Source organism: Mastomys coucha, unplaced genomic scaffold (assembly GCF_008632895.1).
Source record: "Mastomys coucha isolate ucsf_1 unplaced genomic scaffold, UCSF_Mcou_1 pScaffold14, whole genome shotgun sequence".
Taxonomy (NCBI): domain Eukaryota; kingdom Metazoa; phylum Chordata; class Mammalia; order Rodentia; family Muridae; genus Mastomys; species Mastomys coucha.
The window spans coordinates 123692073-123712891 of NW_022196896.1; the positions used below are offsets into that span (position 1 = coordinate 123692073).

Genomic DNA, 20819 nt, shown 5'->3' on the forward strand with positions numbered 1-20819 from the left:
GTGTGGGGTGTGGGGTGTGGGGTGGGCTGCTAGACTGAGCTGACAGGCCAGAGTCACTGCCAGAGACACATTCTGGCCCTAGGAGCCTGCCGAGGTACATAATGGCAGAAGAAACGTTTCCCCAGAGCTGCAGTAGGACTGAAAAGCCCAAAACTTCCAAACTAGTAATACATACACGTAAAAACAGTAAAAGAGAAACAAATATTTAGTCTGAAAGTAATGAAATAAAGTCCTCCATGAGAAAATTCCATAATATTAGAAAGAATTCTCCTGAGGAAAGAGTTTAGAGGAAATTAAATAGAGAAAAAGATACTAAGTTTAGAAAGTGTTAAGAGAAATAACTACATGTAAAAAATGAAGTCTCTGAAGAAGAGAAAGAAAAACAAAAATGTTTTAAAAGCTGCATAGATGCTAAATAATTAAAAAACAGAACATAGTCATAAAAATACTGAGTTTAAATATAAAAAATAAAGTTTCTGAAGAAAAGAGAGAAAAAGAAATAAAATAAAATCTCCAAAGGAAAAAGAGAGAAAGAAAAATAAAACAAAATCTTTGTGGCCAGAGTTAGAGAGATTAAAAAAATATTTTCTATGTTAAAAAACAGAAACCATTGCATAAGAGGGCATTTGGACCTCAGTTATTTTTTTGACTGTGAACATAAAACTAAACACATGTTCAGTAATAATTGCATATATATACACATATATATATATAATCTTTAAAAAAATATCAGAATAAAACACACGTAGATAGGGAGAGGACTGAAAGATGGACTGTTAGCACAAAAGCCATAGAACAGAGACTAAAAGATTCTTTAAATCAGAGTAAAGACTCTTCAGAGGAATCCAATCTGGAACCTACAATGAGAGTTAAAGGTAGCTCTGTATTAAAAAAAAAGTTCACAAAGGCTTGAGAAATCAGAATGACAACCCAGAGAGATACAATATGCTGAGTTAAGAGTACAAATTATGCTTGAAGGCACATTAGAAAGTATCATATAATAGCTTATATGTTTCATTTTGTAGGCTTTCAAAATTTAAAATATGCACATGTGTTGATATACCATGCAACTGATACATATTCAGGATTCGGAGATGCTTTTGCCTTGAGTTCTATAAAGGCTTATTCTGAGATTGCAAATTTATTAGAGATGATGCTATCTTGGAGCTACCTTTACAGATTGAAGCTGACAATCTTTCAACATATATATGTACATATATATGTATATGCACACATTAGATTGCAATACTGTTTAGGACATTATGACATAAACATGTTATTGGGATATCTCATAATCCTACAGGACAAGGATCTGTAGAAAGATCTAACAGAACTTGAAAGAAACATAAACAGAACAGAAGCTCATAGAACAGAAGGGAAATATGGGATCTCCCAAAGAACATTTAAATAAGGCTCTATTGATTTTACATTTTAAAAATATCAATGAGAAGAATAGCACAGCTATTGAAAAGCTCCAGATCTTAGAAAAGACTACTAAATTAGATCAGTACAAATATGTGATAACTCATGTTACATTTGGGGAAGAGATTTTGTCTTTGTTTCAACATGAAGAGTTATGAATCCCAGCAAATTTAATAAAAATTATATTTAACAAGGGAAGACCTTCTGAAGATCTAGGCTGTATCCATGAAGAAAGAAGCCAAAAACAAAACAGGAAACACAAATGCTGGTCCCTCTACAGGTGAACAGCTCAGAGACATGAAAGTGTGTCTGCATAGGCAATAAATCTTGTTGGCTACAGAGTTCTCAGGACTTATCATGCCATCCTTTCAAATGGCATGGATAGAAATTTATATTACAGTTTGGCTATATCGTCCAAACTAACTTAAAAAGTTTGATATTTTAAAGTTTTTCTCTGTTTTTTACTTATCAACATTTTGTAAATGATGAGGAGAGAGAAAAAATAAGCCACAGGTGTAAATATTGACGTTGAAATGGAAGAGACAAGAGGATAACAGGCCAGTTGGAGGCGTCAATACGTAAAAATAGAGAATAGTCAAGAAGACAATATATGCTTGATGTCTCAAGATGAGGAAGGAGAAAAGGAAACTAGAAAGGAATTCTAAAATTTAGATGATTATATTAGATTGATTTGTAGCTCTGCGATGATGCGTTTGGTCTAGATTTTTAATTGCAAATAGAAGAACAAAGTCCTTTTTTGCCTGAGAGAAGACAAAAATTAGAATTCATTTTATATCTTAGAGAGAGGGAAAATGCATTGGCAAAGTAAGTTTAGTAAAGAATATGAAGAAAAGTTATTTTATAATAAGCGGTTTCTACTATGCCGGTTCCATGAGCATTTACATATTAGAGACAACGCTAATATAGCAGTGTGGCCAGGAACAGGTGATGCGATGTTTAATGTGCTTACAATTCCCAACAGTTGAAATAAATTAGGCAAGTATCTAGTTAAGAAAGATCCAAAGATAATTATGTAAAAATAGAATTTTCATTTGTTTAAAGCAGGGTCAGTACGTAGCCTAAGACAGCCTTGAAGTTTTCCTGCCTCACTTTTCTAGAATACTGGGATTACAGGAATGTACCATGATTCCTGGAATACAGTACATTTTTATTTTCAAAATTGAAAACAGCTTGAAATAGGAACACATCAAGAAGAGAAAAAAAAAAACCCTCATTTTTGAATCCACTGTTGTGTTGTACCTGTGTGATTGTTACTGACAACTTCCTGGGTGTTGGGTGTCACTGGATGTCTTGACCTGGAGCTTACGTGTCGCATGATCATCTCTCTCTGTTTTCTATTCTGTGGAAACTCGTACAAGATGAAGGACATCGCTCCATCTTCTGGCTCACGGCAGACATAGCTTTCTGATAATTCGATCCAACCACCTCATTTGACCTAACCGAGCCAGTTCAGTGTCGCCCCCAAGAGGCCATCTGAGGTTGCAAGCTTGTCTCCTTTCTCTGACTCTAGTTTGGAGTAGGAAAGCCCGAGCTGCTGAGATCATTTAGATCTACGTGGAAGCTTGGGACAGCAATGAAAAGAGTGAAACAAGCCCTGGCTCTGATGAAATGACTACATCACTGAAGCAAACCAACACCTGCACAAGCTCAGAGCCTTCAGCTTTGTGAGGCAGCCCATCTGCGCCGCTGTTTAAAGTACTTTGAGTCAGGTGCTTGATTGTATCCTAATGGACTATATTGTAGTGAAGAAACTCTGGTTCATAGCTTGAAATTCTAAGACGCAAATCCTGGTATTTATAGACATGAAAACTCAGTTGGCAAATTTTCACTGACTTTGATCTTAATATAGCTTTTTTTTTTTAAAAAAAAATGGGAACAATAATATATAAATATTAAATACTTTGCATAGAATAGTTCTCCATAATGATTCTCTGAAATACAACATAGTTTTGATATATAAATTCAAATCATCACTAGTTATAAGAAATTTAAATTATTTTTCCTAAGCAACTGATGAACAATAATGAAATACATATCCAAATTCTTGGCACCACCTTAGGTTTAAAATAAGGATATGTCATAGGGGTACTCAGGCCCAAATGATGCATCTACAACATAACTCCTACAGACAAGGCTCAAAAGATATTGAACAAAAAGGGTTGGAAAGATTATTAGAACCAGTTATCCAGAAGTCTGCTAACAGAGTGTGTCTTCTAGATATGACGAGCAAGCAACAACAATATGGCTGCCTCAATTAAGATCTGAATAATTCCAAAACAAGTAGATATCACAGCATATGTGGGAGAAATATCACAAGATGAAGAGATATAGGCAAATAATGACTGTTGAGAAACCGAATTAGTCTTCCCCAGAAATGAGCTCCTTAATTTGTTATCCAATACCAAGTGGTCAGTGGTAAAAACATATGTGTAAAAGCAACACCCAATGGAATCAGCACATCATGTTTCTATATTTGATAACATATTTGTAGCAATAACATTTAAAGGAAAAGAAACCATGAGTTGGAGAGAGATAGATAGCTGGGGTAGGGTACAGAGGAACTGAGAAGGGGAACAGGGTAATGTAATGCTTTAATTAGGAATAACATTTTAAAAGAATACCCAAGGAGGCATAATGGAAACAATCCAGGGCAAATAGAACCCCCAGGGCCACTCTGTGTTTATCTGAGGAATTCATTCTTACAAATAGCCGGGACTTTAAATCAATATGTGGTCATGGTCTGCGAACTTCTCAGTATTGTTTGGTAAACAGTCTCAGAAATTGCTTCTGTTGCACACATGCACTTTTGAAGATGGTGAGAGCATAGGTTATTTGGTGCATTTTGATAGGATTGAGAGGGCTGTTCTGGTATGAATTAAACTTTTTATGAGAGCACTTACTGGTATCCACTTCAGTTACTACGATTGGTTTGGAGAACTGAATCCGAAATCCCCAGGGATAATCTCCGGTTCCTTTGAATAGTCTCACAGTTCGCTCACGAACTGCAAGGGAAGAAAAGCATGCATTGCTCTGAGTTCACACTCCATACTATATACTTATACAGTACTTTACAAGAAGTATGTTTACTTTTTGATTCCATGTCAGGCCTAATAGATATGGTCTGAGTCGTACTAAGTAATAGAATATATTAATTACACAAAATTCTGGGTTTCACCATAATATTTTCATACAGTGCAGTCTAATTTAATTTTCGCAACATATAATGATTGTTAATATATTTTTAGAGAAGAGAATATTGGCACACAGAGGGTAGAGAGGTTAAATATTTGTGTCAAGAGTACAAAGGTTACTACAGTTAAACAACACTACACTTTAGGATTCACACTGAACCACTCTGTCATAGCTACCCCAAAAGCAAACCTAAGGTGCTTAGATTTGTAAATAAGAGAATTTATTACAACACTATTCATGAAAAAATTTAAACACAGCCTATAAAGTGATGTTTTACAAGAAGCCAAGAGGACTAAAAAACCTGGCTCACTAAGAAAAATGCAAGAGTAATTGGTTTTGAAGAGTTTAGAACTGGCATGTTGGGCTGCATTGTCAATGGAGAATCTCAAGAACATCACAGTAAGAGTTCATGAATTGTTACAGTCATCTAGCTAACTTTAATTACTGTGGTTCAGTTGTCAATCCACTTTTCCTCCCGTATTTTTCCCTGCTACTTTTATATCTTCTTTTCTATATCATTCTCTCTGCTGTGTGTGTGTGCGTGTGTGCGTGTGTGTTTCCTCACAAGTTCTACTTGTTAATCAGTTTGCTTTATTCATGACAGCAACCCATCCATTGACCCTCTTGACTTTTCTCTATCTCCATGCACTTTGCCCAGAATGAAGAAAATTCTCCAAGACTGAATTCCAGATCGTGCCTCACAGGTCATGAAACTCTCTGTTCAGAACTGTTCGGGGTTATTACTCCTCAGAAATGAAGAGAAGGTATGATTCCAGACTGTGAACATCATTAGCACTTGGCTTTGAAGACTAGTAAAGAGCAAGTAATAATAAAGCGTACCTAGAAATGTTCCTGAATCTCAGAGTAGGTTCTCAACACCAGATCGACTCTGAGATATTTGTGAAAATGATCGGTAATTATAAGATCAGAATACCAACCAGGACAAAGAATAGGGTAACCTAACATCTCACAGCGGAGATTTAATAGGATGCCCTTTCATAAAAAGGAGGAGAGCATTAGCATTTCTGGGTAATATATCTTGCTCCTTCTTTTTAACCTGCTGCATCTCTTACTTATGTAGATGTGATTTTTTTACTTCTTAGATTATAATTATTATCTCCAGGTTGAAGTGCAGGGATGTTTCTTTTTATAGGTTGCCTTTGCTTAAAGTCCACACTTAAAGGCATTTTCAGAATGCCTATGTGTAGACAAAATATAGGCAGAGTTAAAAGTCAAAGAAAATCTTGAGACTTTGAAGTGATGGATAGTGAGGCTCCCAAAGGTGGTGAGGGATGTGGGATTTCTTTGTAATCGTTGCTGACAGATGGTCTTAGATGACGGTGCCCATAATATTTGTAAAAATATTATTATTGTAAACTTATGTTATTTTTCAGAGCTTGTAAGATGATTTACTTAGTTTTTCTTTTACTTTTTTTTATATTCAGATATTCTGGGATGAATCCTTACATTTCATGTTAAGTTTCTTGTGAGATATAACAAATGTAGCAGGAGACTAAGCATTCTGCTCAGGTGTGCTCAGTCCCGACCTCCTGTTTGCTCAGATAAGGAAGACAAGCATCTGATATAAACAAGGAGACATTCTTTCTTAGTCACAGGTCCATTGCAGTCAAAAGCAGGAGTCATTAATTTACAAATATCTGCTGTGCACTTTTTTACTCCTAGAAGCGCTCTTGTGTAATAGGATTGTACTAGAAAAGACAGAGAAGAGTCGTATCCTCTTGAAGCTTGAGTGCTGGACACCTGTTGCCCAAACTGGCACCATTTGTGAGGGATGGAATGATACCGTGTCTTCCAGTGGATTCTTGAAGAGACGTTTGCTTTTGTAAAATGTCTGAGGAAAACATGTTGTTCTTCTCTTGTTCCCAGGAAAGGCATGACAATATTGCTGAGAAGGTGTTCTGTGTACCCCAGCTCTAAAGCTGTTTTCTTTAATGCTCTGCGCCTCTGGGAAAGTTTGTTTCTCATTAAAAGAATTCTCTCTTGGCACATGTGATTGGACAATGTCTTATTGAATCTCCTAATTTAAGAGGCAGGACTGGGGAATTCAAGGACTTCGGAATTAATATTTCAACACTCTGAGATAGGCTGGTAGCTAATCAGGAAAAAAAATGAAAAGCAGAAATCCATTTCTGACTGCTGTAACAATAATTTGCTAACATCTCTACTTTTCAAGGTTTCTTGTTCCCTCTAGGTTACTCTCTTGATACTATCTTCTGCTTCTGACAGGTTGATTTACCCAACAAATACTCTCTTAACGAGAGATTTTTATATGTTGATTCAAATCAAATCATATTTGTCTTTTTATTATTCCATGAAATTATTAAATAGCTATTGCTTTCAAGGTCATGTTTCTGTGGTTTTGGTTTTTCAGTCAAGCAATCTGAATGTCAACAACATGTATGGAAGAATAAACATTTCAATAAAGTCTTGAAATGGTGAGCTCAACTGTAGAACTCTCATGTGGGAGGACACAGTCAACATGTTTGTAACTGTGTTCCTTTCCCAGTCTGAAGACGATTTTCTCATATTTTAAGATTTATAGTCCCCCTTTCCCATGGCTCTGTCTACTGAATAATCTATAAGTGCCACACAGCTGCTGACAATCCACAAATGAGTGTCATTGTTGTTTCACAGACTGCGGGTGCATCGTCAAGTAATTTATCCCTCTAGACAGCACTTCCTTTGCATCATATTGTTGGTTGTAAAAATCCAAATGAAGGGCAAGCATTTCCATAAATATAACAAAACTCCCACACCTAAGTGCCCTACCTTCTTAAGGCAGCTGCAGCCATGCAGCATTGTGGAGGGAGTTACCTTTGCCTATTTTCCAGCTCAGAACATTTTAGGAAATTAAGGATTGGGTTTTGTTTTATAAGTATTAAATTTATTTTTCAGAAAATACATTGTGACGCACATAAATTAGCATTTTAGTATCTTTGAAATATTACTAAGTTATTAAAATAGCTTTGTAAAAATTATTCCATTTGCTTGCTGCCCACTTTACTAATGTCTACATTCTCTTCATGATCTCAGTGCTACTAACTGCAGAACCTAACTCCAGGCTGTAAGAGGTACACTGTATGGAGTTGGTTCTCTGGCCCCAACTCTGCTTCCACTTCCTGTGTGAAGGATTTCAGGTATGCACGGCTATGCTCAGCTTATTTATACTCCAAACCTGGAGTTACTATTCTGAAGGAATGGTTTTTATTTATTTATTATTTTTTAAATGGATATTTTCTTTATTTACATTTCAAATGTTATTCCCCTTTCCTGGTTTCCCCTCCCAGAGAACCCCCTTCCCCATCTCTCTTCCCCCTGCTTCTATGAGGGTGTTCCATGAGTATATATTTATACAATTTCCTTTCTCCATCTCCTCCATCCAACTTTCCACCACTTCCCTGACTCTCTCAAATTCATGGCCTTGTATTCTTTTGTTTGTTTGTTTTTTGAGACAGGGTTTCTCTGTGTAGCCTTGGCTGTCCTGGAACTCACTCTGTAGACCAGGCTGGCCTTGAACTCAGAAATCTGCCTGTCTCTGCTTCCCAAGTGCTGGGATTAAAGGCATGTGCCACCACTGCCTGGCTGTATTTACCATATATACACATACAAACTTAAAGATGCAGTCTGCTGTATTCATTCATTTAATGCTGCTTGTATGTGTGTATCGGTGTGTGTATGTGTGTATGTGTGTATGTGTGTCTGCGTATATGTATGCATGTGTGTGTCTGTGTGTGTGCATGTATGTGCATGTGTCTATGCGTGTGTATATGTTTATTTGTGTGGCTGTGTGTATGTGTCTCTGTGTGTATGTGTGTGTGTCTGCGTGTGTATGTGCATGTGTCTGTGTGTGTGTGTATGTGTATGTGTGTGTGTGTGCTTAGGTCTAGCTATTTGGACTTGTTTTACCTACTAGGGGCTTTGTCCCTGTAGAAGACTGGTTCTTCCTCTCTCAGCGGCTTTTAATTGCTTGTAGTTCTTCATCTAGGGGTGGAGGCCTGTGAGATTTTCCCCAACCATATTGGTATATTAATCCCTAGTATCGTATTTTAAGGAATAGGTCTTAAAATAATAAGAAATTATTTTAGTAATTTCAGAATCTTAACACATGTCAACTACCTGTATTCTTTAGTGTCTAGGGGTCTAGTTAAGAGTTTGCTAAGACATTTGTGCCTTGCCGTAATTCTAAAACTCTTACCAGCTACTGGTCTTGGCTTTTTACTAAGACACCTGGGGCTATCTTCAGGATTTCCATCATCACCTCGGAAAACCCACGCTGTTGAATGGAAATTCTCTGTGTAGAATCCTTTTTCTTCAATATCAACTCGAAAGCCAAAATCCACAGAATGAGCATCGTCTGAGGTGACTGAGGAGCAGGAAAGGAGAGAAATGAAGTTATACAAGGACAGGGAAGAAGAGCCAGTGCTCTGGTAGTCATGGTGACGAATCACCCAGATATGCAGAGGTGAAGTCCCTAGGAATGAAGAGCATTAGCTAGGAACAGAAAGGGGTATCTAATTTTGCTGTGCATTTTTCTTGGAAATAATTTATGTATTCTTAAAATATAATCAAAACAAATATTCCCCAGGCCCATAGAGAAGGCTCAGCAATTAGGGGTGCTTGCTGCTCATCCAAAGATCCAAATTCAGTTCTAAGCACCTTCACTAGTGACTCAAAACTGCTTGTAACTTTAGCTCCTGGGGATCTGTCACCCTCTTCTGACTTCAGCCACTGCATTGATATGCATACAACCATACCAACAAACATCATAAACACACACACACACACACACACACACACACACACACACACACACAAATAAAGCAAATCTTCAAGAAAGAAAAGCACACCTAAATATAAAATATTGCTTCAGGGTCTGGGTTGTGGAAATCTGTGCCCTGGACACATTACTGCCAATACTTTGGTTAAAGATAAATGTTTGCTTTTGAAAAACAATATATTACTATTTAGAGGTCAAGTTGAAACCAGGTGAGACTAGGAATTAGCTTTCAGAATCCTTCTTAAAACATCAAGTTCAAGGAAAAGGATTATCAGATGCACAATCGTGCTGCTCTCTTTGTGCTTGAAGAAGGCACCGAAAGTGTATTTCTAGAAATCTCACCATGGGCTTATATAAAGAGAAGTGCATAGGAAGAGATGCGTGAAGTTTCATCTATTTGTCCTTCCCTATGCAGAGGAACGTCCTGACAGTGCCTTTAAAAGAAATGAGCTTGTCTTCCACGTTACCTTCCATTTTTCTTTGTGCCCTGGTTAGAAAGTTCAAACCTGAGGAAAACCCAACTCCGTCTCTTTCAGTCTTTCATGCAGGCATAGTTGAAAAAAATTCAAGTTTTAGAACCAAAAGTTATTTTCAAGAAGATTACATAATTTATTTGCATTTTAAAATAGTATTAGGAACAAGGGGCTTAAAGGACGCCCTCCCAATGTCCTGATCTCCTGTCTCATTTTCTGGGATTGTAGGTATATGCTTCAGCAGTGCTGCCTAAAGCACAATAAAGTATCTTACGTCCCTCTCTGTTTCTTCTTATACACTGTAATGGCTCCTATACCTTTTTCAGGAGGCAAGGTAGAGTTCTACCGTAGGTCAATTGTAGAAAGCACGGTGCACCCTCCAATCAGACCCATCAAAGCTCTCTTGTTTTTTTCTGGAGAATCATTCTTTTTTTTTCCCTTCTTTTTGGTTTTTCAAGACAGGGTTTCTCTGTATAGCCCTGGCTGTCCTGGAACTTACTCTGTAGACAAGGCTGGCCTCGAACTCAGAAATCTGCTTTCCTCTGCCTCCCAAGTGCTGGGATGAAAGGCTTGTGCCACCACTGCCTGGCTTGTAGAATCATTCTTAATGATCCTTGTTCATTTCCACTTTCAGTTTCTTAGCACCAGACTACAGAGAATAATTATTAGTCATTGTCCTGATACATAGAGAAATGAAGAATAGGTTTCCAACTTCCACATTTGCTTAAATTATGTGAGACTGCCATAGAGATTTGATGGCTTGGGTGGTTTCAGGCACATTCATTCACTCACCAAATTGATTTGAAATAAATGTTTTTCTCCTATAAGGTGGGTGCAATTAATTTTATGTACATTGGGGATACAATGATGGGTAAGACATTGTGGTGCAGTACGAGAGTTCAGAGGAAGAGGGTGGGACAGCTAGCTGCAAAGAGAGGCGCATCTAAAGGAAATGTGTCTCCACAACCCATTTAGAGAATCAGGTGGAGAAGGGGAGGGGATATACAGGGAGGAGTGAAGCATTCCTGTTACAAAAGTTATAAAATGACAAACTTAACACCTTTTGAATGTCAGCCTAACACCAAAAGTATGAGAATACCACATCTGCTTGGTTTGAGAAGTCACTGTCTGAATATAGGTTTAGTACAAATAATGTATAAAATCATGTGCAGGATACACACACACACACACACACACACACACACACACACACACGTATGTATGTATGTATGTATGTATGTATGTATGTATGCATGTATGTATTTTCCTAAAAGAATTTGGCTTTCATATAGACCCTATCCCCAGATACCATGCAATGTCTATACAAACACTCTAATGTCCCCCAGATCTGAAATCTTCAGTTCAGAGTCTTCTGCTGATACTTCCATACGTCATACTAATTGAGTAGATAGACTATGTTATGTTTGGATGGAAAAAGAGATGACATATAACAGGAACAGACAGTTATAAATCTGGAATGGAAATGATATGAGCTTTATGGGATATGGTGCTTATTAGATTAAAATTATAAAAAGTTTAGGGCAGAATAATATAAGTAATATAAATCAGAATATATATGCTTCCACAGAGCATCTTTCAAAACACTTTAAAATTTTTTTAAGAAGTTTCACTTTTTAGGTAAGTCTGTGTGTGACATTTAATTGGAATAGGAAAAGTAAACCAAAATTACACAATAATTTATTAATGTGCCTTTCTGAGCTTTGAGGCTAAATAGAAGCTTTTATTGTTGTTCTTGTTTTCAGCTATAATATAACCTTTAAAGTTTTAGATTTGTTTACTATATTCTGTACTTTAATGATCAAAAATTCAGTTGTTTTAAAAATGTTTGTTGATGTAGCTCACACAGATTTCCGGGACAATTGGTTTATCTTATAATACTTTCCCTTTGGCAATAAATTCCTGTATTGGCTATGCAGTCATCCCCTGTCATGTGAGGGTCTGAGGGCAGGTCTTTATATGGATCATTGTTTTTATCAATATGCATGAGGCTGTTCAAACAGTTCACTTATTTACAAACAGATGTGATTCTGTGGATGAGCAGCTCTATATTCATTCAGTTAGCGGAACAGAGCTAATGAGCATACTCTTACATAAGCTGAGACATAAAATTTGTGTTAAAACCCAGTGAAGCAGCAAGCCACACACCTGCTGGAAATTTATAGCTGCTGAAGGTCTCAACATCTGCTCCACGTTGAACCTTGATCTAAGCAGGCAAGCCCAAATAACTCTTTGTCAGATAAAGTTTGTTACCAAATTAGGTTTGCTAGATTAAACACTTAATAAATGAGCGTTTCAAACATGAGATCTTAAGTGTTTTGATATTATTGAAATTGCATTTTAAGTCCAAAATACAATCATGCTCTTTTACTTTTTATTTTTATTTTTGGCCTCATTAATAAATAATAATAATAATAATAATAATAATAATAATAATAATAATAATAATAATAATGATAACAATAATAATAAACATAGCTTTTGAAAAGAACCATAACATGCACTGGTTAGCTCTGAGTACCTTAGGTATCCTTACACTTCTTTTGTTCTATTGTATAATTTGAAGAAAATGGAGACATGGCATACAAGAAAGCAAATCCCAAAAAGACCAGGATCTTGAATTCAACAGATTCAGTAATTGCTGTTTTGTGTAGGAGCATGAATCTCAGTTAGACTGTCTGAAGTTGAAACTAAGACTAATTATATGTAGCTGAATGACTTGGATCATGTCACTTATCCTCTGCAGGAGGCCCTGATTAGCAAAATGAGGTTGGAAGTACAGTAACATAACTCATAATTCTATTGGGAATCATGTCAACAAGAAAATGCATCATGAATGGCTTAGAATAGAACCACCTGACATCAAGCAGGGTCACCACAAACCTTACGTCTTACTATTTAAAACTTTTAGATAGATATGGTTTTAGTTTATTTTAGATAGACATGTATTTTATTTTATGTGTATGAGTGTTTTTCATGAATATATGTTTATTACACCATGAGCATGTCTGATACCCACAGAGGTCAGAAAAGGGTAGAGGATCCCAGGGGAGTTTCAGATGGTTATGAAACATCTTGTGGGTCCTAGGAACTAAGCCTGGATCTCTTGTTATAGCTCATGTCCTCTCAGCTGCCCTCCAGTCCGCTTAGCTGTTATTAGGAATTAGAATTAGTTCCATTGCTTTCTTCACTCCATCCATCCCTTCTTCCTTCCCTCCTATCTCCTCTCTCTCTCTCTCTCTCTCTCTCTCTCTCTCTCTCTCTCTTACACACACACATACACACACACACATACACACACATATTCCTCTTTCATTTTCTTCCTGTCTTCCTCTTTCTTTCTTTCTTTCTTTTTCTTTTTTAATGGCAACTAATATTTGCAAAGTACAGTTCCTTAATACTTTTGTTAGCTGAATGAAGTATGGGAGATGCTAAGAGCTATACTCACATGATTGACCCCAAATTCCTGCTACATCTGTTTGTGATCCAGGGGCCATTTGTGATTATAAAAAATCAAAGGCCCATTTTTCAGTCCCTTCCCACTGCCATTACTGGCCTTCAAGTTATTTACCTAGTATAACTTAGTCAGCATTTCCCACAGTCAGATGGATTGATCAACTGTGTCAACACACATAAACATGTCACTCTTAATGTCTTTTCCAGTTATTACATAGGAAGTCAGAGATGAGTGAGATTAACAGAGGGAAAATGCCAGAGGCAACGATGGTCAATAAAGCCGTTGGGATTTAAGTGATATATTAGTAGATGTTCTGACTCTATAAATGAGAAAAAAATTCAAGCTACACATTAAACAATATTAACCCAATTGAGTGAATTATAGGCTGTACTGTAAAGTTTTCTCAAGAAATGTAACATGCCTTCACTGTGTGTGTGTGTGTGTCTTGGATAAGCTGAAAAAGCTTGTCTAACATAAACCAAATTGTTAGGATAAGTTTTCATTTAATACAAAATTTACCCCCAAAAGAACACAATTACTGTTTAATTAAAAGTATATTTGGGCATTACATTTGAATTTACGTTAGCATTACTGCAGATCTTGTGTAATTTCAAGTAGACTATCGGTAAATGTTTTAAATAACTTTCCAAATTGAAAAAATAATCCCTGAGTTTGCTGTGCTTGACAGTTTTCCTTGTATAAATATTCCCACCATGGCCAGCATCAAGCTAACAATCTGCTGTCACCGAGCTGCATTGTGGAGAACCTGCACAGCTGACTTTGTGAGCAGCTATGAGTTGGCCCTGGCATGCATGTGATTGTTTCTTATTTCAAAAAATGCAACGTAGACACGATGTCTAAAACCAGTGGTAGGGAAGGATTTGCCATTACAATGAATGAAATAGACCCTTTTTAGGAGTCTATACCACTGAAGAACCCAATGTGTGAAGAAGAACCAGATCAATCTCTGTGACATTTAAAGGCCAACGTAGTTCTCATTAGGCTTGTATTATGGATGCTATTGCATAGATGGTTAATTACCAAGAAGTGCTACATATCATATAAATCAAGAAGAAAGAACTTTGAATATTTTCACTGTGAAGAATTCATAAATTCTCAAGGAGGCAGATAAATTCAACCTGAAGTCAATATAGGTAGAGACAACCAGGATAGGTGGGCATTTAGGGGACAATACTGAAACCTAGTCCAGTGGAAGCTTCCTGGAACTTATGCAGGTGACTCTAGTGGGAGTTTCTAGTAATTGAGGGTATGGAGCCTGAACTGTTCATCTTCTGTAACCAGGCTAGGTTCCCAGGGGTAGTACTGGGACACCAACCCAGCCACAAAACCTATGACCCACAACCTGTCCTGCCTGCAATACTCATAGATCAGTGCCTTTCTCAGCCATCATCAAAGAAGTTTCCTTCTGCAGAAAATGGGATGGGAACAAATAGAGAGAGCATCAGAGAGATACACAGAGAATCCAAGACCTTGGAACACGCAGCTCTAAATGAGTTTTCCTATCAAAGTCCTCTCCAAAGTCCAGTGCTCAGGGAGCATTGTGGAACTGTGGAAGAGAAGGCAGAAAGAGTGTAAGAGCTAGAGGGGATGGAGGACATCAAGAAAACAATGCTCGATAAATCAGCACCATCAAAACTCATATGAACTCATAATAGACTGAAGCACATTGTACAGGGTTTGCAGGGGTCTGCACCAGGAATTCTGTGTATATACTATGGCTTCCAATTTAGTGTTTTTATAGGATTCCTGAGTGTGCGAATGAGTGAGTGAGTGTCTGATTTTTGGCTTCTCTTAGGCTCTTTCCCTTCTGTTTGTCTTGTCCAACTTTGACATGTTCATTTTATTTTATCATGTTATATTATAGCATATTTTATTAACATTTCTTAGAAGCCTATATTTTTAATGAGAGACAAAAGGGAATAGATGTGGATGGGAGGAGTGGTAGGGAAGAACTGGGAGGAGTTGATGGAGGGGAAAGAAGTAAAGGAAAGAAAAGAGAAAAATATTTCTTATCTAGCCTAAAAATCTTCCCTCTAAAAATCTAAAAACTGCCTAACAAAACCAACAACACTAGACATGGGAAACTCTCCTTTGAGTCGTTGGGTAGGTTTGTCCAAGAGATTCTCAAAATATTACAGACTATTGCTATTACCCTTGGTTGGCTCTTAGATGTGGAAGGCAAGCCCCCAGTGATGAAGATGCTATGTGTTCACACACGAGTCCCAGAACTGGAACTGACCTGAATGCCTCCTCCAAGACAATGGCTTTCATAGTATCAGAAAGCACAATTCAAGGTTCCAAAGGAGGGATGCAACCAATAGTCGTACCCAGATATGATGCCCGTGAATCATGACAATGACCTGCATGGCACAATAATTTAAGTACATGGCGTGTGATCAGATTTAAGACACTGTCAACAGGAAGGAAACTATGCCTGGTAACGGAAACCTACCTGACTAGGAGTATGAAGCCATTGAAGTTGAAACACAATGTGCAGTCATGACTGTACTCACCCAGAATATTCTCAACTATGTTATAAGTATTTGTCTTTATTTATGTTTATAGATAAGTGTAGTCTCCACCCTTCACCAAGGAAACTTCTCTTTGCAACAGATAGAGACTATTACAGAAAACCATAACCAGTCAAAATGTAGAATTATGGAACCATGTCTCAGTGGATACAAATACACATTACTCTTGCACCTAAAAATGATCAAGGAACACAGCAGAAAAGAGGGAAGAAGATTGTAAGAGCCAGAAAATCAGGAAGTTTGTTGTGAGATTGCATCTTCAAAGAATATCAAAAGCTACACACATAAAGTCATACCAATGTGACTTCCTAAACATGAGCAGCAGAAGAACAACAACACATTTGCTCTAGTGGATGGAGGAGAGTCTAGGAGGCCTCAAACCTTCACAAAGAATTATGGGCAACTGAGGAATGTTGAGTGGCAGAAACAGTCCTCCTCCAGGGAAGGACACACCAGGTTGGTTCATCAGAAATGGCCAGTGTCTAAAGTGTGCACACAAAGAACATTACACAGACTTAGCAAGTCGTACTGAAGAATATACCTTCATAGACACATGCACATACTCATGTAACAATAATGGATGAAAAAAAGAGACCATTAATTTGAAAGAGATCAAGAAGGAGTATATTGATGGGTCTGGAGGGAGGAAAAGTAAAAGGAGGAATGATGTGATTATATTATAATCTCAAATAATAAGACAAGTTATAACAAAGAAATATGTCAATAAAACCAAATGAACCAAAAACAGCCTATCAATTCTTTAAGAGAATCCAATAGGAGACAATATGTTCCTTTAGATTCTTTTTATTTTAAAACTGTTATACCAGTATTCCTGCCACTTCTAAACTGTTAAAGCATAACTCTTACCCATTTGAATCACAATCTTATGTTGAAACATCTTAAACAAAAATTTAAATTCCAATACATTTTACTTTGTTCTTCTACAGAAGAACATATAAAAACTATGTTGTTGGTGGTGAGTTAATGTTCCTTATTCTTGTAGGTATAATAATGCAAGGCTGTCTTATTCATAACCTCTTTACAACAGCATCCGATAGTAAAGTAATGGTACACTCTAGGATTATGACACGAAAGATGGTGCCTCTAATGGGTAACTTTCAGATAATTAAGAAGATGACTGTATATAAAGTTTGAGCAGGCCTTAAAGAAACAAAGCATGCTAGATTTGAATGGAGAATAGTGTATGACAAGAAGGATCAGGTCCTGTCAGTTCCAAGAACTGAACATTATAAAATGCAGTGTGGTGTGGGTCACTGTAGAGGACAGTACCTTTAGAGACACTGCCAGCTCTTGTCCTCCCACACAGAAAGATCAGGAGCAATATTGTTTGGACCTCATTGCCATCAGCAGTCTCCTGATATTGCTACCATCCAAATCTAATAAAAAGTCAGAAGAACCCTTGACATAGGCGAAAGAGGAGAAACTCTTGGACTAGCCAAATACAGAAGGGTAGGAAAGGAATCCAGAGGGACAAACGAAAGGTGTTTTCAGAGATGTTTTCAAGAGAATGGAATAAGTACAGGCAACAGCTGCCAATTTTGATAGATTTTTAAAAATTGTTGTTGTTAATAAGCAAGAATGTACTTAGACCCTAATTTCTGCAGGGTTTATCTTAGAACACTAACATGTTCAATTGTATGTTTTTAAAAGCAGGGTTAGCATCTGGACTGGCTGGTTTTGTGTGTCAACTTAACACAGGCTGAAGTTATCACAGAGAAATGAGCTTCAGTTGAGAAACTCTATGAGATCTAGGTGTAAGGAATTTTCTCAATTAGTGATCAAGCGGGTAGGGTCCCTTGTAGGTGGTGCCATCCCTGGGCTGGGAGTCTTGGGTTCTATAAGAAAGCAAGCTGAGCAAGCCAGGAGAAGCAAGCCAGTAAGGAACATCCCTCCATGGCCTCTACATCAGCTCCTGCTTCCTGACCTGCTTGAGTTCCAGTCCTGACCTCCTTTGGTGATCATCAATAACATGGAAGTGTAAGCTGAATAAACCCTTTCCTCCCCAACTTGTTTCTTGGTCATGATGTTTTGTGCGGGAATAGAAACCCTGACTAAGACAGCATCTGAACTTGATGCACTCTAAAAGAATGAGGTGTTTCCAAAGTCCACATAAATATTAGGAAGAATAGTTTGTTCTCTCTCCTCAGACTCACTGTGTGTGTGTGTGTGTGTGTGTGTGTGTGTGTGGTTTGCTGTATGTTGTAAGAGGGTAGATGAATTTTTGAACTAGACAAGACTTCACATTATGCCATGACCTAGACAGAACTTGAAACCTAAATATCATCTGTGAATCATATGAACCCATACCATAGCATATAATATATAGATGTGTTTTGATACAGAATTATATAAACATCACTGAGTATGAAGAAAGAGTGAAAAGCCAGGAACTAGAGAGACTCAAAGTGTAAACAACATAGTGATAAAGTGTGGTACATCCAGAAACTGCAAGGTAATTTCATACTTGTACTGCCTGCACTTTTAGACCCTCCATGAATCAAGCAGCAGCACTATCTACCCATAATGTAGACACAGAAAATGCTAGAGTCTGAGGACAAGAGACACTGAATGGGATACAAAATTTCCTGGGACAGAACCAAACCAGTCATTGCAATGGAAAAATTACCATAGTGAATAAATCCTGTTACTAGTAATTGGTACCAAAAAAGACGAGGAAGACCTCTGCAACAGACTAAGTACTTAATAACATATAAAAGATTGCATAATATAACATACAACATCAATACAGAACTATTGATAAATAAAGGTAAAACAGAGGGGAGAAGAAAATGAACGTTAGAGCAAATAAGTGAAGCTTTGGGAGTCTAATAAAAGCCATGTCTTCTAAGGTAGGTATTTCAAGGATGTACAAGCAACAAGGGAGATTAGAAACATCTAATACAGCAGCACATGCGGAATATAAATGATACGATCCCAGTTTTATTCCTTGCTACCCAACACAAAGAAAGACCTGGAGGAATAGGCACAGGCCAAAACTTTCAGAACAAAATAAAACACTTAAATTTCGTTCTTCATGATCACATGAATATCTAAAGTTCCCAGATGGTAATAACACAGTCTTTGATATTTTTTTTTTATTGCGTATAACCTTTCCCCACATATATGGCTTCTTTTAGCCCCTAGTGTTTTGTCAGGCTTCTGTTTTGTTATGGCAAAGAAATGACACCACTGCGTAGGATGACGCTGGTGTCAGCCATCAGCTTGTCTACAGGGCAGAGCCTACTATCCTTACTACTGTCTTTTCACAAAGACATTTTCTGTAGCATGGCAATGTGCTTTTCTTTGTTTACTTCCTTTTAAAAAAATCAATCATAGTTCACAGAGGTCATGGTATGAGTGTTTTCTCAAAAGCACTTTGCTTTTGTAAATAATTTTCAAATAGCACATGCCTACTAGTTGGGCTAGCCTCAAGTGTTGCAATCTTGGATCCATATTAGTTTTAGTACCTACAGAATATACTAACTCCCCACCTCATCCCCCAGTGCATTATTCCATATTTTACTTTAGTCAGTTTTCATCAGTGATCAATTATCATCCATTCTCAGAGGCCATTGTTTATGAAGCTGAGGTCCAATGTTGGTAAGTAACATTATCTACAGGCTGAAAAAACTATTTCACAAAAGCACAGATATGTTTTTAAGACTTCATTTCAAAAATGTTAAAATGAGAAAAAGTTTTCACTTATAATCAACTATGTCGATTTTACTATTTTACATTTTACATATTTTATATAAAATGTACATTTTTCTTTTTTAAAAAAGGAGAGCACCAATTTAACTCAATAAACTATCCTATAGTTATTGTCTAAAGAGTGTCTAAAGAAAAAGGACGGCTTAGTACTATGCTGCCGGTGTGTTTTCTCAAGGTCATTTCCCAAGTAGTAGTTCTTTAAATGGATAACGAAGAGTTGATTGTTTTGAAAAGTGTCTTTCTAAAAACAAACGAACAAACAAACAAACAAACAAGAAACCCCCATATGACTACCACAACGCCTTGTTCAAAGGACAGAATCTACATCTCAGAGATGAAGTAGAAGGAATTTAATTAAGACAAGGAGCAGCTGTCTTTGCTGTTGCCTAGGAATGTGGATGGGTTTCTACTCACCTGAGCCTTCAGTGAAGTTGCTGATGACAGAACTGCCCCCTGCTGAGCTGCATCTCTTGGCATCCTTGAACTGCTGCCTCCGCCTCGCCCACTGGTCTATGGCTTCTTCCTGGGAGCCATCACTGGCTCTTCCGCCTCTTAGAATCAATTCCTGTGATAGCCTTCGGGAGTTATTGTTCTCCAAATTCTGGTCTAGATGAAACCATATTAAATATCAAAGTGAGACATCAGCTTTAGATAGGATAAGAAACGCAGTTTCAAAACAGAACTGTAAAAACTTTTCATTCAATTCCTTCATGGTCCACTTGCTAAGTTGGAAAGAAAATCAGAGATGTAAATTAAGATATAGGTTTATATGATGTCAAACTATTGCCTTCTATCATTACAAGCAATGACTTAACTATTAGAAGAAAAATCTTATGAATACAATATCACAGTACAATTCAACTGAAAAAAATTAAAAAGAAAATCTGAAATACATAAACATAAAACTTAAAACCTAGAAAATAATTTCATAATGTAGAATTGCTTAAAATTTTACTTTTTGATACTATACAAAAGGCAACACAGATTTGAAAACTTGACTAATTTATTCTGAATGAGTTTTTATAATTTTTCTTTGTTTCAATTTAGAATCTTCTCATATATTCAAATTGGGAGAAAGCACATGACCTGTATCACTTATGCTTTGATATATACATAAGAAAGAACTAGCACTTGGGAGGCAGAGGCAGGCGGAT

At 37.1% G+C, this 20819-nt stretch overlaps 1 protein-coding gene across 1 annotated transcript in view; it reads right to left on the reverse strand.

The window, feature by feature from the left end:
* The window catches only part of LOC116089332, a 119291-nt gene that overhangs the window by 75273 nt on the left and 23199 nt on the right, over positions 1-20819 (reverse strand). Inside the window, exons 4-6 of the mRNA XM_031368944.1 lie at positions 20080-20271; positions 8852-9019; positions 4344-4445 (exon numbers count right to left, since the gene is read on the reverse strand). Coding sequence (XP_031224804.1) covers positions 4344-4445; positions 8852-9019; positions 20080-20271 — 462 coding nt within the window. The remainder of the gene's footprint in view (positions 1-4343; positions 4446-8851; positions 9020-20079; positions 20272-20819) is intronic.